We start from the raw sequence: 22,128 nt of genomic DNA, 5'->3' as shown, positions 1-22,128 counted from the left end.
TTTCAGACCCTGGCCTCCCCTGACCTGGGGCCGCCCTCGAGGCGGGAGGAGGGGTAGAGCTGAGCCTTCCCTACCCTCCGCTGACAGCGGCCTCGCCCGGGCTTCCCAGGGGCACAGGCAGGCCACCCGCCTCGTCCCTGTCCCAGAGGTCCGGGGTTCTGGGCTGCCCTCGCTGGTGGTGGCCGGGGACGTTGTCATACTGATCTGGATCCCCCACGTGGCTGTGAGGGTGGCGCAGGCTGGAGTCTGTCGTGACGGCATCGTCTGGGTGACATCTGGAAGGGGTGCGGCTTGCCCACTTCCTTCTCGGCAGCACCCGCTGGCCTGATCTCACCTGAGAGCCCGCCCGACCCAGAAGGTGTTCGACACGGCTTACGATAAAGACGCGAAAGAAGCAAGTAGGCTTCCAGCAGAAGGGTTAGGTGGTCACGTCTGACAGACCTGGTGCTGGAGAGCCGCTGCGGCTGGCGTGAAATTTAAATCTAAGTTAGCAAAACAGAATGGAAAACAAATTACCCAGAGTTCACTGTCTCAAATTAGAGAAGGGGCGCCGTCCTGCCCGGGGGACTCGCTGCTCACACAGAGCTCTGGCGGCGATCCCCGGGCCTTTGGGTGGGGACGGTGAGAAGTAGGGAGAGGATCTCTCCAGGAGTCTTCACGCACAGGGCGGAGTCGTCTTTCCTGTGTCTGTACATTGACCTTGGTGGAAGTTGGGGTGTGGCCTGGCTGCGGGTTTTCCTGACAGGTACTCAGCAGGGCGTTCGGTCCCTGCCTCACCCCAGGGGGCTCATCCTCCTGGTCCCCAGCTCATGGCCCTGGCCATTCCGAGTCCCCGTGTGTGTCTCGGAGCCTGGGAATCACGTGGGGTGGCTCCTGAGAACCCACCCGTGGGACGCGCTGAGGTCAGCCCTCGGTGGGGGAGAAAACCGGGCACGGTGGGCAGAGCCCGGGCCAACTGACAGATGAGTGAGAGCTTTGCCGTCCGTGTTCTAGGCTTTGTGAGGCCTGGGTCGTGCCTGCTTGGCTCTGAAAGCAGCCGTTCTCACAATGCGGGGGATCGGCGTGACCGTGTTGCAAAAGAATGTTGTTTCATGGCAGGCAGCGCCCCCGCTCTAGAGCATGGTGCCAGCTGGGACCCTCACAGCGCGCCGGCTGATGCCAGGGGTTCTGGAAACATGAGCCGGAATGTCAGGCTTGGCCTGAGGGTCACCTGGGGGCCGCCATGGCTGCTGCGTGTTGCAGGGGTCACCGGTTCTCTAGGCAGCGGGTGGTAGGTTTACTGCCCCGAGCTTCTGAGTTACAAGCCGGGTGGCCGTGCTTACAGTGGAGCCAGCGGTGGGCCGGAGAGTGTTTTGGTGCGAGGCCGGCCTGCCTGTGTTCTCTCGGAGGCTCCTGTGCCTGGGAGAAGGGTGGGGGGTGTCTGGGGGCTGGCTGGGAGCCGTGCGGACAGCTGCTGTGTGTAAGCAGCCCAAATTGCCCTGTACATTTAGCTTACAGATTTTTCTTTTTCTTTTTTTTTCTAATTTTTTGGTCTCGCCGTGCAGCATGTGGGGTCTTAGGTCCCCAGCCAGTGATCGAACCCGTGCTTTCTGCATTGGAAGCGCGGAGTCTTAACCACTGGACCACCAGGGAAGTCCCTACAGTTTCTTTTTCAGGCAGGGGAAGCCTGTAGGTGTCCTTAAAATAGAGGAATTCCTGACCCAGAGAATGTACATTTGCCACCACCAGCCACACCCACCTCGCTGTGGATAAGACTGGACTTAACATATCTCTTTTCTGATTGTCAGAAGTATTTTCCTCCCTTTCTTTTTTAAGGGAAAAAAAATCAGCATTTTGAAACACATAGGCACTTCTTCTAGAGAGGGAGCAAGGTTACTGAGGAAAAGAGAAGTCGTACGGGATGCCACCTCCTTCAGGGTTCCCAAGGTTTGATGGGCCTCCCAGAAATTTGGATAAGCAGCCGTGTAGTTTGTGTGCTCTGTGCAAAAGTAGATCATTATTGTAACTTTAAAAAAAATTGGCCACGCTTTCATGAGGCATGTGACCTAAGAATGTAGCAGTTGCCTTTTTCCCCCTCGAATTGAGAATGTTACAGCCTTAGCTCTTAGGGTTTTTACTGGTGGGTCACATAGGCGTCTGCTTAGGCTGTGGGACACGCCTGGATGATCTGATGAGACCAGAGATGAGGTGGACGCACTTCCCACCGTCGACAGGTCCTTGAAAACGTCTGTGAGGGGGGCGCCAACGTGGTGAGATCCCACAAGCCCCCCAGCATCTTGGGCACAGACGGAGGAGTCACGTGTCCACGGAGGACTGTCGTCGGGTCAGTCCCCCCGGGGCAGAGATGGTGTTGCTGCCGGGGCTTTGCTCGCGTGCCGTGGGCTGCCCGAGTGGCCCGGGCCTGCCGTACCGAGCTCTGCCGACAACACGGTGCCCTGTCCGGGTCTGGGGCCACGAGGCTGAGACCACGGCGCCAGCAGGGCCACGCTGCCTCGCAGGGCTGCGGATGAGTCTGTCTTGCCTCTGGCAGAGGCCCACAGCTTGTGGCCTTTGTGGGCTGTGGCAGCGAAACTCCAGTCTCCGTGTCCGTCGTCCCGCGGCCGTCTGCTCCTGTGTGTGTCTGTGTGTCCCCTCTCCTTCTGAGGGCAGCAGCCATCCTGCACTTAGAGCGCACTGTACTCCAGTGTGACTGCATCTGCAGTTAATTAGTCACGTCTGCAGAGACCCTGTGTCCAAGGGAGGTCACGTTCCCAGGTCCTGGGACGGACATGAATTTTGGGGGACACTTCAGCACAGTACGCAGGGCCTGGGTTCTTTGGAACCTGGGTGGTCAGGCTCCTCTGGGCCCAGCATGTGTCTCTGGGAGCTGGGAGGAAGTCGTGGTCAACGTGGGCTGGTGGCGGGACGGAGCCTGTGAGAACGGACGCAAGCGGGCACCCTGGCTCACGGTTACCTTGGAGCGGCCGACCGCGGCCACCAGGCTCTCCTTGTCACCGAGGAGCAGGCATCACTCCTGGTGCTGTGCCCAGCGCCTGGGGCTCCCCTGTGTGGGGAGAGGGGCCAGCCTGGCTCTGTGGCCGGGATGCTGGACTCTGCGGTGCCCACACGGGAGCTGAGCTGAGACCGTCACGTGAAGCAGTCAGTTGCCAGCGCTCAGGTTTCTGCTTCCCTCTCCCTGGAACTCGAGGCTATGTTAGCAGTGCCCTGTGACCGATAAGCCCCACGCCACCCCACACCCCTCCCCGAGGACACAGGATTACAAGCCCCACGGCTTTTTTCTTGTCTGTCCTTCCTGCGGTGCATCTCAGCCCCTCGTGGGGCTCACATGAGAGCTGGGAACCACAAGTGTCAGCGATGGGGGTCCTGGAAAGGGGGAGGCGGTCAGCAAGGATGGGACCCCACTCAGATCTTCGGGGGGCGCCCGGGCAGCACTTGGGAGCGGCACAGGGCCTGCTCGCTGCTTAGTCTCCCCGGGCTGCTGGGTGGCTACGTGGCTCGTCTGCGGATGAGACTGTGTCCAGGTCGCCAGGGGGGTGTCGCCACCTCCTCCCCGGGCTCCCGAGCGCCCCGGCCGGGCGCCCGCTGCCGTCCAGGCAGAGGGAGGCGCTGCTGGGCTTTCTGTGGCCGCTTCTTCTCCACTTGGGTGGGCGCCAGAGGCCCGAATTTTAAGGCGGGTTCTCACTCCTCACTGATAGCTCAGTTTGGAGCTGAAGGGAGGAGACTGACGTTCTTATTTCATGAGGTTTTCTTAGGAGCCTCAAATGACTTGAGATAAAATGCTTCAACAAGTGTGAAATGCCAGTTAATTCAAAGTAATCTTTTTATCACTCATTGTAAGAGGTTCCTCCTCCTTTCACTCAGCGGAGGTTGCTCAGGGCTGGCAGAAAAGTTGAAGAATGCTTTTAGCAAAGTCAGAGGAAGCCCACCCATGAGGCTCCCGGGGTGGAGCCAAGCCCCCTGTGCCCTCCTGCGCCACGGCTCTCGGTGGGGGAGGCATCGGTGCTGCTGGCTCCTTCCTTAGTGCTTCCTGGCAGCCTTCACGGGGGCATTTGCCATCGAGCTGGAGTCTTGAGTCACTGTTGGAAGGAACTATGTAATCAGATGTCTTAGAAGAATTTAAAAATGGCTAATGCACAACTCCACGAATGTACGTTTTTTCTTCGAAGGATGTAAGCCAGGTTTTGAACTGGCAGATTGGTTTCTACAAAGTTGAATTTAAGTATTAATGTTTTCGCTCCTTTCTTATGCTTGTGTCGTGCCCACGTGTGTGTCGTGTATACGCTCTTTTATTACTAACAAGCTTTGGAATTTTGCATGATCTCACTAATCCCTAGAGGCATTTGGAAGGTGTTTTCCTTGCATGGGAAGGCATGAGGGGATCTGAGAGTGGCCTGCAGGGTGTCCTTCTGTATTGGAGCAGGTACCTAATGAGGTGGTTGGACACGTGTGGTCGCCACTTCTTTGCCTGTATTCGGGCTCCTCTGTAGCTGTAGTGGGTAGTTGGCTCCTCCTGTGAGTGTAGAACTGTAGTTAGTGGTCGGGTCCCCTTGTGACTATACGGTTCTTGTTCTCATAGCTGGGCTCAGTCAGTATTTGAGTTCTGTGGTAACTACAGTTGGTAGTTGTGTTCTCTTGTCACTCATGTGGGTAACTGGCCGGAACTTTGTGAGCCCCACTCTGCATCTAGTAGAGCCACACCCGGCATGGAGCCGTCTCTCAGTAAATATTGCGATGACTCCAGTTAGGTGAGAGATGACCTGAAAACCAGCAAAGAGGTGCCACCTCCTTTATGTGCTTCCTTTTCTGCAGGAGGACAAAGTGGGGCTGAGACTACCTTGCAGTTGATCTTCTCTCTGATCCTGTAAACCTGCCCGGCCTTAACCCAATTTCTTTTTATCAAGATGACAGACAGTTTGGTTGTCTTTCTGTTTGGAGTCAAAAATGCCTTAGGCTATGTTCACAAAAAAGTTAAGTGTCTTTCCAAGACAAAAGAAACTTAATACAGTAGTTAAGAAAACAAAGACTTCCTTTGTTTTGATTATTCCTGGGGTCTGTGCTCTCCACAGAGCAGAGTATAGGGTTTGGGCATCAAATGAGCTTTCAGCAGACGCTCCAAACTGGGTGCTCTTGGTAGCCAAAACAGCAAGTTTTCCAGCTGAATCTTTTTTTTTTTTTTTTTTTTTTTTCCGGTACGCGGGCCTCTCACTGTTGTGGCCTCTCCCGTTGCAGAGCACAGGCTCCGGACGCGCAGGCCCAGTGGCCATGGCTCACGGGCCCAGCCGCTCAGCGGCATGTGGGATCCTCCCGGACAGGGGCACAAACCCGTGTCCCCTGCATTGGCAGGCGGACTCTCAACCACTGCGCCACCAGCTAAGCCCCGAGCTGAATCTTTTTATTATTAAATTTTTGAATTTCATCCATTTATTTTCCCGTTAATCAGCGAAGCTTCATGACCAGCTAGAAAGGAGGTCACCCTGTTGAAAAGCATTTTTTGTGGTTCCCGTGTTCCTGACCATTACTCCCTGTTGATTCAGCACAAGGAAGAAGTGAAGTTGTCCAGTGAGAGCTAGGCGGGCTGGCAGGGAGGGGTCTCCATCTGCCACCCGGTTTCCTCCTTGCTGGTAAGTGGTCTCAGGTGCCCACATCCCACCCTGAGAGCTCGCCGTGACGCAGGGGCGGACAGCGAGGGTGCCAGAGGGCTGCCCCGCCCTCTGCGGCCAGCGATCCAGTGGAGGTGATGCCCACTCGGCTGGGCCGGGCTGGGCGTGCGGTGGGGGCCCCAGGAAGTGGATTGTGTCCGCCCTTAGGGAGTTTCATTCTGATGGAGGGAGGCAGATGGAGAGGCAAGGGAAGTTCCGTAGGCCTCAGACTCAGGTAGCAGTGGAAGCAAGTCTTCAGATGAGTTGTAACCAGCATTTAGGCAACAAACGTGTAAGCGTCTGTCATGCGCCTGGACATTCTGGGCTCTCCGCAGGCATGGATGAGGAGTGCGAAGATCCCCGTGTTTGTGGGGGAAGCAGAGTAAATGCCATCAGTATCTAAGTTCTCTAAAGCGTTAGGGCGCCGGGACGGGGGTGGCGGTGGGAGGACTCTGGGGTGAAGTGGGCTGGTTGAGGGGAGGATTACTGAGCTCACGCTGGATCCCAGACTTGAGAGGAGGGAAGGAGGCAGCCAGGCAGGCACGAGCAAGGAGGAACGAGCTGGCGTTCCGTCTCGGCCTCAGGACCTGAGAGGCCGTGCGTGAAATCAGGGTGGGCAGTTGGAGCGCGGGGCATCCAGGACGCTTGTGCAAACCCTCACCTTCAGCTTGTTGCCCGCCTCCATCTGGTGGGGGTGGATCACGTCAGATAGGTTAAAGCTGAATAAATGAAAAGCGATCATCACACACGACAGGCAGGCCTGAGGTGGCTCTCGCCCGTCACGCTTCCTGTTGGCACTGCACCCTGACCGCCGGCCGCGCGGAAGGCCCACGCCTCACAGAGCCTCCCCTCGGGTGTGTTCTTGCAGGTCACCTCTTCTATAAATTTGGAATCACGGAATCCGACTGGTATCGAATCAAACAGAGCATCGACTCCAAATGTCGGACGGCCTGGCGGCGAAAACAGCGAGGCCAGAGCCTGGCCGTCAAGAGCTTCTCCAGGAGAACCCCGTCCTCGTCCTCGTACGGCGCCTCAGGTACGACGCGGGGCGGCCCAGGCAGGTGGCCCCGGGGGCGGTCAGAGCGAGAACCGTGGCTCTGTGCCCGCACGTGCCCTGTGAGCGGCTGGGAGCCTCGGCCGGACCCCGAGAGGCTCCCGGGCAGTTGTCTAGGTGGAGGGCATCCTGGGCTCCGCAGCAGCAGCAGCAGGGCCAGGACCCCCTTGGACACAGCCCCGAGCGCTGCTCCCTCTGCCTGGCGGGCCAGCATGTCGCTGGCTCGCTGTCACTGTCACCATCTGCGTGGCGTCTGCAGGCGAAGGCTGGGGTGCGGCCTAAGTCATGCTCGTTACTGCCACAGTGAGGACGCAGCCTCGGTTATACTCATCCTCAAGATAATGGGAAGCTCTTAGGCTTTCTTTCCAGGCATTGAAAGGACAGCTGGGAGAGTTCACCAGGAGTGACAAGGAGACCAGCATCGCTTGTCACCGAAGATGTCTCAAAATGTTGTAACAGAAATGGTTTTTTAACTCCCGCGGATGCTCCCTTGGCAGTGGCTCTCAGGACCTGAATCCTGACCGGGGTCGGGACTGGGATTCAGGGGCAGCAGTGGTCAGGGTGAGCGGAACTCTCGTTGTGGAATCGCTGCAGTGACAAACCAGGTCACCTGGAGTCCTTGCAGGTTATGAATCTTTCTGAGCCAGACCTCAGGAAGCGGTTTTCCTCAGTGGTTTGGTGATTATCAGATACTTGGCCTTAACTTGCCACGTGAATCATGCAAGCTGGGGGTGGCTGACTCTCGTGGGCCAGACAAGTCATGCCCCGAGCAGAGCTTCTGTGCGGGGCCTGCATTGAAGAGTCTCTCGGTGAGGAGTCCGGCCTTTCTGTCACCACCGGGATTCTGTCGTGGGAACTTAGGTAGCAGTTGGGACCCCGCTGGGGGTGGCTCCTTGCCGAACTGGACTGGCTCTGTGGTCCTAAGAGGGTAGGCGTGGGGACTGTGGCTCCAGGGATGCAGGTTTCAGTGTGGCCGGGGATCTGCCGTCTTACCCCGGGGCCACCTGGCCAGCGCGGCCATGCTCAGTGCCTGTCCCCATCAGACGAGGTGGGCTCTGGAACCCGTGTCCCCACCTCTGGAGGTGCCCGGGACACGTGACGAGCTGACTTGCAGGCCGGCCCCTTGGGATCGTGTTCAGTTCAGATCCTGCCTCCGGGCGGTGGTCTGAGGCTCGGCGTTGCCAGCCAGCACCTGCGTGAGGCCCCGAGCCCGTCCGGCCCACGTTGGAGCAGGAGGGTGCTGGGTCCTGAAGCTGTGCTTGGGCTGCTGGGCTGTGGTTGGGGACCTTGTGGTTGGGGACTCAGGTGGCCTTTGCCCCTGAGGTCTGATCTCCATCACAGGCTGGTGATGTCACGCTTTGTCTTTATCCTCGCTCGCTTGTGTTTTTGTGTTTCTTCCAGTTATTAGTGTTTCTTTCAGTTGAATGACAGTAATTCAGTTTAATGGTAGCTGTGTGTCTTCAGTTCCTCTGTTTTTCTGTCCATAAACACATCAGGATTCCTCCTAAGAGGCTGTGGGTTTTGTTTTCTTTTTCTTTTTGGCTGCGTTGGGTCTTCGTTGCTGCGCGCGGGCTTTCTCTAGTTGCAGCGAGCAAGGACTACTCTTCGTTGCGGTGCGCGGGCTTCTCATTGCGGTGGCTTCTCTTGCTGCGGAGCACAGGCTCTAGGCGCGCGGCTTCAGTAGTTGTGGCGCACGGGCTCAGTAGTTGTGGTGCACGGGCTCAGTAGTTGTGGTGCACGGGCTTAGTTGGCAGGCGGATTCTTAATCACTGCACCGCCAGGGAGGTCCCTGGGCTGTGAGTCTGAGCAACTCTCAGTGCTGCTGTTGGTCCCGTGGCCTCTTGTGGGTGGTGAATGGCCACCATGAGGGGCTCTACAGTGCCATGGCCGGGCAGGCGCTGAGCCTCAGGACGTGTGGCTTGGAATGGACTCTGGCCAGCCTCGGTGGCTTGGGAAGGTCCGCAGGCTCCAGCAGCACCGTCCGTGGCCAGAGTGATGGGCGCTTTCTCAGGAGCAGGAGGCCCTCTGTGTCGTCCTGATGGGCCAGCTGCCTTCTGGGCCTCGGAGGACGGACACCGTGGTGCCACCCAGCACCTTGCTGCCTCCACCCACCTGGGTCTCTGTGCCTGGGTTGTGCAGCAGGCGGCACCACGTCGGGGCGGGGGGTCAAGGTGCGCATTTTTAAGGAGCACTTGAGGGAGGCCGGCACCATCGCACCCCCTTTGCCTCAGGTGCTGTGTGTCTGGGAAGCACGAGGGGCGAGTTCCGGGCTCTGGGACGGGTCTGGATTGCTCTCGGGGGGTCCTCTGGGAGCCAGAGGGCGGCCCCTCCTCGGGCGCTGGAGCCCTGGGGGTTTTGAGAGAAACACGGACCACGTTCTTCTTTTATCAAACTCTTTTGGAAGTACGTTGTTCTGTAACTTTCTGTCGACTGGATACTTTTCTACTTTAACGTACTGCCTACTTGGCCCAAACTCGATACAGCGCAGGGTGGTTGGTTAAAGGGCCTCTGGGATTTCGTCTTTGTTCTTCCTGCGGACTCGTGGCCTGACCCAGCGAATCTGGTCCTTAAGGCTATTCTGGTGACAGACATAATCCAGGAACATGTAATTTAGCCAGGATTCCGTTAATTTGGAATTGGTAGTAATTCCAGCTGGAGTTGTCGTGTTCTCTTTTTTTTTTTTTTTTTTTTTGGTACGCGGGCCTTTCACTGTTGTGGCCTCTCCTGTTGCGGAGCACAGGCTCCGGACGCGCAGGCTCAGTGGCCATGGCTCACGGGCCCAGCCGCTCCGCGGCATGTGGGATCTTCCCGGACCGGGGCACGAACCCGTGTCCCCTGCATCGGCAGGCGGACTCTCAACCACTGCGCCACCAGGGAAGCCCTGTCGTGTTCTCTTTTGAAGTATCAGCAGACAAATGCTACAAGTGAGATTCTGAGCCGAGGCTGGTGTATTTAAAGCTGAATTAGTACTGCCAATTTGAACACAGACCACAACATCACTGGTTTTCAAGGGATTTTAAAAATATCAGTTTATTAAAAACATTTGTATCTCACCCTTCTGTCTGGCCACACCATGTGAACTTTCATATGTGCTTGAGTTTAAGGTGGCTGCATTTTACTGTGTAAACCTCCGCCCGCAGCGCTTTTCCCCACAGCTCTCATTGGGGAGCATCCGTGCAGGCCCAGAACGTTAGGGTCGCAGAGAACCAGCTCCCGACTGTGTGTCTCTCTGGACATGGAGGAGCGCGGCCAGTGGGGGCGAGGCCTTTGAGGGGCTGCCCTTTCCGTGTCACTGCCGGGGGCCGTGGTCCTCCGTCAGCGTGAGTCCTTGCCTGGGGTCACTTGCCGTATCTCTTGGATTATTCTTGACCACAAACACGTAACAGATGCAGTTTTTTGCGCTGCACTTTGATATCAGTATTGATTGTAAAACATAGATTTAAATTGGTCTTCACGTCGCGTAATTAGAGGGAGCTATTGATGACATGGTAAATTCAATAACTTGAATTTTGTAAGCATTAACATCTTAATACTGTTATACTCTAACTTTTTAAAAGGCAGCCAGTGGAATCTATACCATGTCAATTTGATACCCACCATTAAGCTATTAAAAAATGCATGAAAATTCTTTTCTTCAAGAATCAGACATTTTATATCTTTTTCCTTTTTCCATTCATATCAGCATTCTACTTCTCACAGAATTTCATTCTAATGTAATATGTTTTTATCTTTAGAAGTCTTTTTGAGTAATCCATTCTTTAGAACAAAAATATGTATATACATTGAAAATTAAAATTTTTTTTTTCTGAGTCCTAATGTTCTAAGTGTGTAAGAAAATTCTTCTGATTGAGATAGTATTATAGTTAAAAGTAATATACAACACATGAAAACAAACGTATCTCATTCTGGGTTAAACATGGAAAGTAAACTTTTATTGGAAGTGTTCCTTTAATTGAGTGGATGGAGCTTTTCTCCCAAGTTCATTTTTTGTTTGTTTGTTTGTTTATTTACTTTTGGCCGTGTTGGGTCTTCGTTGCTGCGCGCGCAGGCTTTCTCTAGTTGCAGCGAGCGGGGGCTACTCTTCGTTGCGGTGCGTGGGCTTCTCATTGCGGTGGCTTCTCTTTGTTGTGGAGCACAGGCTCTAGGCACGTGAGCTTCAGTAGTGGTGCCACATGGACTCAGTAGCTGTGGCTCCTGGCCTCTAGAGCACAGGCTCAGTAGTTGTGGTGCAAGGGCTTAGTTGCTCCGCGGCATGTGGGATATTCCCGGGCCAGGGCTCGAACCTGTGTGCCCTGCATTGGCAGGCGGATTCTTAAGCACTGTGCCACTGGGGAAGTCCCTCCCTCCCCCCAAGTTAGTTTAATTATCCATGGACCTACCTTGCGCTGGTCTGACACAGAGGTTAGTATGCACTTTGTTCCTGTTTTTCGTTTTCCATTTTTGTCATTACATCTGAGGAGCTTCACTTACATAGTGGGTGGGAGCCATCTGTGTCTGTGGGTCATCGGATCTTTAGACGCTGACTACAGGTGAGAAAGCCCCGCTGTCTAACAGCTGTTGCTCACGACGCTGCACATTGGAAGTCCAGAAACGAAGGCTTTCCCTTCATCTCCGTGGGCAGTATGGTTGGGGAGAGAGGGAGGCAGAGGTGGGCTCGGCCCCAGGCTGGCAGCTCAGGCTCGTGTGCATCTCCCCCCCCCCCCGCAGAGACCATGATGAGCACGCCGCCGCCCGCCAGTGAGCTGCAGCAGCCCCCGCCTCAGGCCCTGCCCTGGCCAACGCCCAGCAGGTCCAGATCCACCAGATCGGGGAGGACGGACAGGTCCAAGTAGTATGTACTTCTCGCCAGTTTGCCTTTGCCAGTGGAAGGGGAGGGCACGGCTGGGCAGCGGGAGGAGGGGCGCCACGACCAGCTTTCCCTGCACTTCTGGATCCCGCTGGCAGCTCGGGATGGGGCCCAAGTAGAAATGGTTAAGGTGGGCCTCCTACATCTTATAGACCTCTCTGCCGGCCCCTCGCAGCTCCCCTGCCTGTGCGCTTCTGCCTGTCCTCCTGGGAGACGTCAAGATGTATCATAGATATTTTCTCAGTTCAGAAGCATGGGCACCCTTTACTGAGAGGAGAAGAATAACTTCATTCTGGGGCCAGCGGAGAAAGCTGGTGGCCTTAGTCATTGTGTAGTTTCTTTCGATTGTGTGACGAGTCGCCCTTGTGCGCTGCCGGCCCAGGAGGACGTTCCTCCCGACCCTTCGTGGGAGAGCGGGGCAGGAACGTCCAGGGGATCCTGGGGATGCTTTCGTCGCCCAGCCTCCTCGCCGTGGGCCTCGTTGCAGGGCTGCCTCCTGGAGACCTGGTTCTGACCCAGGCGGCTTTGGTTTGATGCTGCACTCAGCACGCTGTCTGGAAAGGGAGGGCTTCCCGAGAGCACTGAGGAGGATTGTAAAGAATTCTTCTTCTTCCAAGGGAGATGGAGCACTTATAAACAGGGAATTCTTTGTCTAGCTGACAGTCACAAAAGCAGTTCCTCTAATCTCGTTAGTAAGGAAGTTCTTTGAAAGAATTCCAGAATAGATAACTGTGATATAGGGTTTACATAGATGTAGTAAAATGAAAGCAATAGAAAATTCAGCAGTAGTTTATTTTCAGGTCCATTTTGATTAAGGTAGAATTTTAAATAAGATAATGGATATTAATTTCATTGAGCTAAGTTAAGATTTACAGGAATTATTTGTCTGCCTGTATCTACAAGCATAAATGCATTTTAGTTGGAGTCTGATACTTTGGAACCACGTTTATTGTTTACTTCAGCTGTTTAAATAGTCATGTGTTTCTTTGATTTAAAAAGAGTTGGCTGACGTGTTTTCTGTGTAGACACGTGTACAACTGCCACCCACCCTCCTAGTCATGCTGCTGTGTAGCCTCCAGCACCCCCAGGTCACTAGGGACCCTGTCTGAAAGTCCGTGAGGTTTCTGGTCCCTCTGAGTTGACAGTACAATTAAAAAAAAAAAAAAAAAAAAACTTGTCAGTTTAGTTTTCTGGGAAATTGTGGTTGCTCCTTTTTCCTGTATGTCCTTCACATTCTTAAATTTGTCTGTTTAGTAACATTTAAAGATTTAACAGATTTTTCCTAGGCCTCATTGTCCCTTTAAGAATTACTGCAAAGTATTCTGTGTTATGTCCTTAAAGTAGAACTTCAAGAGGGTGTTTAGTAAGCTCACACCATGCCTGTGTGATACTGGCCACTCAGGCCTTAGCTGTCTTGTCTTGAACTGCGAGTGGAGAATCAGGAACAAACGCTTCGGAGAGCGTTTCTTGTTTCCTCTGATGCTTCTTGGTGTCTTCTCTTCTGCGGATCCCACAGGGCCACCTCCACATCGCCCAGGTGCCTCAAGGGGAGCAGGTGCAGATCACGCAGGACAGCGAGGTGAGTCTGGCTGCCAGCCCAGGGCCCGCCCTGTTCCCACGGGCCCTCTGCACTCTGACCTTTGTCCAGTGCGGTGGACAACTGGGCATCCCCAGATGACACAGGTGTCCAGCGGAGACCGCCTGCTTCCCACTTCCTGGGGCACAAACCCGAGGCCCTGCCTGCCCTCCACACCGTCCTGCCCTTGCTGCACCGCGGCCCCCTCTGGGTTTCTTTGTGAACACTTGATGCATGGAGGCTTTTGCTCCTGGCTGAAGTGCCCTCTGCAGCCCCAGGGGTGGGAGCGGCACGAGGGGGCCGCCCCTGAGACTGTGGCCTCACGTGTCCTTGGCTCCTCTTGGCACGTGGGGCCAGCACGGGACTTGAGGGAGGTGGGACTCTGGTGAGAGGGCCGGTGAAGGTCCTCTGAGCCTTCGGCGCAGCGTTTTCTGACTCAGCCTCAGCCGCCTGCGGTCCCGCCATCCTGGCCTCTTCCCACTGGTGTCCTTTTACTGTTACTCCACGGTAAGGACAGAGGCAGGAGGCCTTCCTGGCTGCACGCGTACCTGCCCAGGGGGCTTGGTGTGTGAAGGTCAGCTTGACCCTCCGAAGGCAGGTCGGCGGGTCGGGCCGGGGCGCACGGCTGCAGCCCGCAGATTGGGGCATGGCTTCTTGCACCTTGTCCCCACCTGGGAGCAGTGCTCGCCCTGGATACCCCCGCCTCCACCGCGTGTGCCATGTGGGTGGAGCTGAGGGCCGGGCTTGCTTCTGGCCTCCGGCATCTGCCGGCGCCAGGGGCTGTCGGCCCCTGGGTCTTAGGAGAGTCCTGGGGAAGCCTGGGACTCGTTTGGCGGTGCCTGCTGGCTCCTCGTGTTCCGGCTGCGCCGGGCTGCTTTCCTTAAGTGGGTGACGTCAGTGCCCCCCGACCTCTCAGTCCCAGCCCCCAGCCCCACAGTCAGAGAGGGAAGAGGCGGGCGGGTTCTGAGGGGACGGCTCCGAGCTGGACAAATCCCTGTGAGTCCTCAGATGACGGGACAGGTGTGTCCATGGGAAGGTGGGACGCACGGCCGGGTGGGTGCCCGGGGGGTGGGGAGGCTAGCGGGGGCGGGGGGGGCGGTGAAGGGGAGCGGCGCACGGTGGGGGGAGGGGCAGGTCCCGGGAGGCCTGACCGCAGGTAAGGAGTGGGCTTCCCCCTGCCTCCTGCAGGACCAGCGGGCGGGGGGTGGGTGTCTGTGAGCTCACACAGAGCAACATGTTGCCAGCAGGGGGCAGGGGGGGAGTGGGCAGCAAGCTAAGCGCAGGCACCCCCTTGGGGGCAGGGGAGCTTCCCTTCTCCAGGCACAGGTGAGGGGAGGCCACGCCCACAGAGGGCCGCCCATCAACCAGCACGCCCACCTTGCTGCCCACCTTGCTGCCTACCTTGCTGGGGGCCCTTGAAAGGAAGGAAAATGGTTAGGGTTGGAAAAGGAGAAATCAATGTACATCCGCTTTTATATTGTTTCTGCTAAGAATTCATTAGAATACTTCTTGAATTTCAATTTTTAGTATCAGTTTTGCCCTTTTTTTTTTTTTTTTTAAGTTTTCTTAACTGAATCCCTCTTCTATATAATCTGGTGGGTTTTTTTTTTTTTTTTTTGCCTCCATTAGGAATTGAATGCACTGAATTAGAAAAAGTTGCTGATAGTGTAATGATTACTTTGTAATAGGTTACAATATGCAATTAGTCTTCTTATCACAATGAAACCTTACTCTTTGTTCACTTAAAAATTAGGTAGTTATTTTGTCCAAATGAGGATATCTGTAAAAAGACATTTAGCAGCGCCTACCAGACTTAAAACAACTCTTATTTTTTTGAAACAAATGAAAATGAATTTCCAGCTGGTGAGATCTCAGTAGGCCTGTAGTCTGGTTAATTGCATTACGTCCCCTTGACTTCCTGGTTGCCATAATGCTCCATGATGTGTCAGCTGTCCCAAAGGGGAAGCTGCGTGCTGGGACGCAGGACCTCTCTGTACTACTTTTGGTTCTTCTTGTGAGTCTGAGATTGTTTCACAGTGAAGAGTTAGAAAAAAGACATTTCCATTTGGGGGTCAGGGTTGGGGGATGGGTACAATGTTTTTTTAACTGGTTGGTTTTGTTTGTTTTTGTAAGAAAAAATAGCCCCTGTAAACTCAGCGTAAGTATTGATATTTTGGGATTTTTATGGCTACAAGGGACTGCTGTTGGAATTGATGTTGATGGTTTTGCTGGTTTTCACTAATGGCCTGGGGACATTCGTGCCTCTGTCTCGTGCATCTTGAAACTGTTGCCTTTGAGCACACCCTTATTCATCCATTTTGCAGGGCAATCTACAGATACACCACGTGGGACAAGATGGGCAGGTAAGTGCTCACCTGCGGTGGATCCCAGCGTGGCAGGAGCGGGAGCGTTGGCCCCGGGGACACACGGAGACACACGGGGATGGGGCATGTGGACAGTGGGGCCCTGGGCTGTTGTGCAGCAGCTGTCTGTTAGAATAAGGCAGGTTTCGTTCCCGTTCATTGCTGTCAAACTCCAACCACTGCCTTCTTTTCTGGTCCTGAGAAAAAGACCCTGAAAGCCTCATTGAGCTCACCTGATGTGAACTGTCTACAGAGTGAAGTGCCCGGCTGAGGCGTTCTAGGGGTGATTTGCTTTCAAAGATGGAGTGAAATTGCTGGTGAATTCGAGGATTGACGTTTTCACGTCCTCATGAAGAGTCTCTGTTAAAGAGATGTTTATAACCTGAATAATTATGAGAGTCTGGAGAATCTTCCTTTTTTATAAAACGTAACTTAGGAATCATGAACATGGAGCTCAGTCACTATCAAGATAACCATAGACATTATTCTCAGAGCCGAGTGCACGCTCCCTTCTGGCACACTGTGCTCTTCCCATGTCCTCGGCGAGGGCCTCGTGTCTGCCTCAAACGGTCATGCAGGGTGTGCGTTGCGGGACTCGAAACCAAAGGACATCACGCCCCGAGGGTTTCCCGTTGAGCCCTCGGAGCGCCTTGGGACGAGTGCGATGTTCAAGTTGGAGTTTCTTTATTGAAAGTGTCATCTTGAACATACTCATGAGGTTTTAATCAAAGTCCTAAAGCAGTATTAATATATAAATTATAAATAGCTGCCTTGGCAAAGAGCCAAAAAGCCAAAGAATTGCAGAATTTTAAAAGCTGCACTGAGTTTTAACCTTAGTTATACCTCTGCTTTAGCATCCTTCTTAGGGCTTTTACTCCAGGTCAGGAAAGCTGGGGACTCTTTGTCACCTGAGCATTGAAACAAAACCTCTGCTTTCCCAGAGTTGTGCTTCTGGTTGCCTCTGCTGCTGCTGGTGAGGTGGCCCAAGGTGACCCGGCAGCCCGGGGAGGGGTGTCGCTTCTGGGCAGCTGGATTTGCTTGCCTTTCCGTTGTGCTTTCGGGGAACGTGTAGGGAGAGGAGGCCTGTCCTGGAGTGTCGGTTACAGCGGGGAGCAGCGCAGGGGCGTCGAGCCAGCCTCTGCCAGCGGGAGCGTGGCCTTCTCCATACTGCAACGTGGGCCCCGCCGCCCACGTTGGGCCTCACGTACCGCGATCTGCGCTTGCGTCTCTTGGAGCCGATTAAGGGTTGAGGGGCCCCCCAACCCCCAGGTAGGCCCCGTGAGGCTAGACACTCAAACCCAGGGTGGAGGGCTGAGGGTGGCGGAGAGGAGAGCATGGGGGTTAGAGGTGAAGCTCCAGTTGGGCTGAGAGCACGGGTTCCGGTTACTGGAAAAATGTCCCAGTCACACTTCTCACCCAGTCCCTGTCCAGTGGAGTGACAGTCATGGTCGGATGCTGAGATGCCTCAGCATCTCAGTGAGGCTTGTTCCTCTCCCTGACCCGGACGTCGAGTTGGCCGAGTGTAGACAGAACAGTCCCCAGAGGGTTCCATCGGTCAACAGGGCCGCTCGCGAGTTCACGTCGGGTTCACTCTGGCAACACGTGCTTTCTTGGCTTTGCCGCTTTATATGTTAGAGATGTTTGTGAGGTTATGTGGACATTTTTAACCTTAGCAAGATATTTAAAAGTTTTTAAGTGAATTGTACAGGATTAGAATTTGACCTGGTTTGGTGCATTAATTAAGAATGATGTGATTAAAAACATGTTCAGGGAGCAGTAGATTGTACCTTGTATCTCTTTGGCACAGCATCTGCCCTTCCGCTGAGACCTTTCCTCGCATTGGCCATAAATCCTCGCCTTCAGTCACACAGCAGTTTGCCTTTCACGCCTGGAGTCTGGTTGCCTCCGGGGCTGTGCTGGCCTGATGTTCTGCCCCTCGAAATGCAGGCTGTTTTGGGGGGAAAGTGAGGGTCTGTGTTCCAGCAAAAAGATGCTGCTCTTCGAAGGCAGCGGACACGTCCGCCCGCCGTCGTGAGCGTGTGGGCAGCGGGGGCCTGGCTGTGGGAACGGTGCCGTTAGCCGCCTGCGCTGTTGGCTGGCAGGCAGGCCCCAGAGCTTGTGGACGGGGAAGTCACTTCAGTTGGGCTCGTCGCTGGGGAATCGGCTCATGGGGCCCCTTTCAACCATTAAGGTTTGGATTTGAGCCTCCAAAGTGGGGCCTCTGTGAGTCCAGCCAACAAGCACTGGGCCTTGGACCCCAGTGGGTGCTTGGTGAGCTGCTCTCCCCACCCTGCGGTTGCCGGAGGAGCTTTTCCAGGTGAGGAGGGGTTCCCCTCTGGGGGAGAAAGGGGACACCCCGAGCTGGGGCCACTGCTCCCCGGCCGGCTTTCACTCGTCCCAGCTCACCGGTGGGCCAGGTAAACCCGGCTCTGGCTCCAGGTCTGTCCGCCCTCCTTAGAGCTCAGGGGTGCACTGCGGGTGTGAGCCTGCCTTCGGGCCTCGAGAGGCGGCCTCACCGTTTCCATCCCGACTCCCCCTGGCCGTGCGTGGGACAGCAGGGTGGGGTGTGGGACAGCCCCACCACGTGCAGGGGGCGTTCCCATCTGATGTCGTGCATAGGCACGTGGCAGGGCCTCCCTGCCCATCCCGGATACCCACCTTTCCCCACCACTGTGCTGTCTTGTCCACAGAGGGTTTCTGTTCGCTTCCAGGCCCTTAAAGCACCACGATGGGTTCTGTTCTGCTTCAGCTGCTCACGGCCGGGGCCGGGTGACTTTGCAGTAATGCATGACAACTTCGGGGTGCTTTCTCTTCACGCCGCAGGACTGTGTACTGTCGATAACTGTCTGAATTTGAGCCCAGTCAGCGGGGTCCCCGGGTGCTGGCAGCAGCAGGTGCTGGGGCTTCAGGGGTCTGACCCTTAGGAAGGGCAGGGAAGGCTGAGGGTGATGCTCTCAGACCGGGGACTGCTTCCCATGGAACCACAGCGCCTCCTGGCTTCTCAGAAATCACCTGCGACTCAAACAGTGGGCTGTCTGAATTTGCATGGTGAATTTTGGGTAAAAACGTGGCCATGTCTTTATAGGGAATATCTGGATATTCAGTTTAGACAGCAAGAGGTACAGGCTTTGGTTCTGATGAATTTGATGTGGTTGAAGATTCAGCCAACTCAAAATAACCTTTCTGATTTCTCTAATCAGTTGGAGGAAAAGCAAAATAATCTTACTCAGTTTAGGAGGTGGCAGTGCAGTTGAAGAACTAAATCTGGAAGTACAGACGTTACACGGGAGGTGAACTCTGAGAAATGGAGGAAAGAAGTGGCCGAAAGAGGACGTTTGTTCTGGAAATGCTGTCAGTGCCCCATTGGCTTCCAGGAGGCAGATAGTGGTGGGGAAGCGGAGGGCATCCTCCCGGCGGGAGGGGGGTGTGGGTCTGGATAGGCCCTGCTCTGTGGCGGGGCTCTGTGGGGTCACAGGTGCTTCGTGTCAAAGCCACATGTCTCCTGGGACGTGTGCGTGTGCTTTATTCTTTCCCTCTCATTTTTCTAAAGGTCACTGTTTTCTTGGGGGTCGGGTTGCTGAGGCGTCGAAGTGTGTTGTTTCACTTAGAGCTTCACGTCCGGCCCCTCAAGTGAAGACCACTGCTGAGGAGGGAGCGGGTATGGGGCCGAGCGTGTCTGTCATGTCCACGAGTGTGGTCCCCGCGTTGGGTTCATCTGGGTAATTCAGGAAGATTCCGAGGGGACACATGCAGTGACACAGACGAGGCGCTGCCTCTGCTCCATCTCCTGGCTGTTCTGCTTTGAGCGTTCTGAGCTGCTCAGCGTGCATGAGTTCAAGGGAAGCGGGGTGAGTGGCTCATCTCGGCTCGGTCGTGCTCGGGGGGACAGCGGCTGGCAGTGACACACCGTAGGATTGGGGACCCGCGTTGGCGCTGGCCTTGTGGCACAGAGGCACCTGGCTCTGAATCTGCCCTGGTTAGAGCCAGTCCCAAACCAGTCACCCTTCAGCTGTGTAGACGAACGCATGCCGGGAACCACGAGCTTTATTGTGAGACTGTGAGCACTGGGACGCGTCCCTGTGCTGCTGGTCTAATCGTCATCTGGTTGCAGCCATCTCTTGCTGTACGACCCCTGTCCCCACCGCCAAATTTGGGGCCAGAGAAGACAATCAGTTATTATCCTTGGGGCTTCCCTGGTGGCGCAGTGGTTAAGAATCCACCTGCCAATGCAGGGGACACGGGTTCAAGCCCTGGTCCAGGAAGATCCCACATGCCGTGGAGCAACTAAGCCCGTGCGCCACAACTACTGAGCCTGCGCTCTAGAGCCCTCGAGCCGCAACTACTGAGCCCGCGTGCCACAGCTACTGAAGCCCACGCGCCTAGAGCCCGTGCTCCACAACAAGACAAGTCACCACAATGAGAAACCTGCACACCTCAACGAAGAGTAGCCCCTGCTCGCCACAACTAGAGAAAGCCTGTGCACAGCAATGAAGACCCAACACAGCCAAAAACAAATAAATTAAAAAAAGATGAAAATTATTACCCTTCACCATTCGGGGTTCACTGGGCCCAGCGGGAGGGAGGTGGTTCTGTTCCACGTCATGTCACCGGGTCGTCTGGAGGCTCGGGGCTGCCCTGTCCAGGGGATCCCTTCTGGACCTGGAGCTGGGCTGTCCCCCCAGCCCCTCGGTTCTCCATGAGGGCTCCCCCAGTGGCCCAGGGCCTCACAGCACAGTGGCAGGGTCCGCGGGGCGAATGTCACCAGCTTTTGAGAGCTGGGGTGCAGACGTGCAGACCCCATAGTGACCACGCTCCTGAGGGTGGTGTGGATGTCCACTCCCTGGTCTGAATCCAGAGGATGGTGCTGGCAAAGAGGGATGTGACATCTCTCGGCATCCATTCTGGGCCCGGCGTGGCTTGACCGTGAGCTCCTGAAGGGCAGGGCCTGTGTCCTTCACGGGGAGGCAGGGGCCTGCCCGAGTGCCCAGAGAGGCCCCGTGGATTTCCATGGAGACGGTTACTGGGTGAATCCCGCACCACGAGCCCCGGAAATGAGCCTCCCCGCTCAGGCTGGTGGGCTGGGGGTTAGTTTGTCAGTGCTGGCATCGAGACCTCAGCCCACCCACCCGAGTGGCATAAAATCTGCATTGAGAAACTTGAAACTTATTAACTGTGTGCTTCGTTGGGGCAGCTTGGCTGATGGTAAAAGTTGGGTGCATTTTTTATGATTATTGTGTATTGTTAAATTTTTGTTGAACTGTTAGAACAGTCTTAAAATGTCCTTTTCTGCATTTAAAGAATTGAGATTTTTAAAATCTAGATTTATACGATTTCTAACTTTTGCATTCTGTTCATCTTGGTTTTGGGGGAGTTTAAGAAAACAAAGCAAAGACCGCAACATTTATTCGTGTGACTAAGAAGCAGCGCCCCCGAACGGGCTGTTTCGGGACAAGCGGCAGCTGCTGCTGGCTGACCGCGGGGTCCCCTGGCCACTGTTTCTGCGGCGCCTCTGTTTCCTGGGCTTGCCAGCACCCGAGGGCAGGCCCGTTCCTGGGAGGGCACTGGCGCCTTTGTTTTAGTTAATACCGAGTTGTCACTCAAGGTCAGGACACAACCCAGGAGGAGGAGGCTGGGCCCCCCTGCACCTCCAGTGTCATGCTCCGGCCTCCCCGGGTGCCACAGCCACGGGAGGAGCCAGCCCGCTGTCCACGGGGCTGGGGTCCCTTTCTGGAGCTGGGCGTGTGCTCCCTCCGACGTCCCAGCCCCTCTTGTGCTGCTGTTGATGATGTGAACTAGGGGATGTTATTCCCCTTTACACGTGGGGACAGTAGCCGGTGCCTCTTCCAGGGTTGTGCAGGGAGGTCACATCCAGGATGGATGCAGCCCCAACCCTCATGCGAGTCCTCAAGCCCCCGCCTTGGCTCCAGGCCTCTAGAGCACAGTCATCACTGCTGTTGTCACCACCACCGCCAGGACTGCACAGCCACTGTCACCTCCCCCTCCACTGTCATCACTGCTGTTGTCGCCTCCACCGCCAGGACTGCACAGCCACTGTCACCTCCCCCTCCACTGTCATCACTGCTGTTGTCGCCTCCACCGCCAGGACTGCACAGCCACTGTCACCTCCCCCTCCACTGTCATCACTGCTGTTGTCACCACCACCGCCAGGACTGCACAGCCACTGTCACCTCCCCCTCCACTGTCATCACGGCTGTTGTCACTTCCGCCACCAGGACTGCATAGCCACTGTCACCTCCACCAGCGTCACCTCCCCCTACACCACCATCACCACCATCAAGGGATCAAGCGAGTTTTGATGCTTGTGAGCTGTGATCTGTCTTCTCTGCCTCGTTCTGTGGAGACTAAAGTGACAGGGCTCCCTCTGCCTGGCCCTTAGGAGTTTTTCTGGGGGGAGGTAACTTGAACTAGGAGTGTGTGAGAGAGGTGAGGGGCAGATCCACGCGCTGTTGCTCGCCTGTCGTGTTGTGCATTCAGTAGGCACTCGGGTGTGGAGCAGAGGTGTGAAGGTTCACAGGGCTGCGTCCAGAGGGCCTGTGGATCCAGGCGATGCAGATCTAGTGAGAGGTGAACGCTCACTTGGTCCCAGCTCCATGGCCAGGCAATACCATATCTGTTGGAACATCTGAATC

General features: G+C 55.4%; 1 protein-coding gene across 1 annotated transcript in view; it reads left to right on the top strand.

Annotated features, from left to right (window-relative positions):
• BANP (BTG3 associated nuclear protein) overlaps positions 1-22,128 on the top strand; it is a 100,435-nt gene that overhangs the window by 60,020 nt on the left and 18,287 nt on the right. The window contains 5 exon segments of the mRNA XM_079723403.1: positions 6,508-6,675; positions 11,401-11,457; positions 11,460-11,524; positions 13,056-13,118; positions 15,440-15,478. Of these exon segments, the coding sequence (XP_079579529.1) occupies positions 6,508-6,675; positions 11,401-11,457; positions 11,460-11,524; positions 13,056-13,118; positions 15,440-15,478 (392 nt within the window).

The sequence above is a fragment of the Hyperoodon ampullatus genome (assembly GCF_949752795.1).
Source record: "Hyperoodon ampullatus genome assembly, chromosome: 18".
NCBI classification, from domain to species: Eukaryota; Metazoa; Chordata; class Mammalia; order Artiodactyla; family Ziphiidae; genus Hyperoodon; species Hyperoodon ampullatus.
This window is presented reverse-complemented; position numbering and strand designations above follow the sequence as displayed.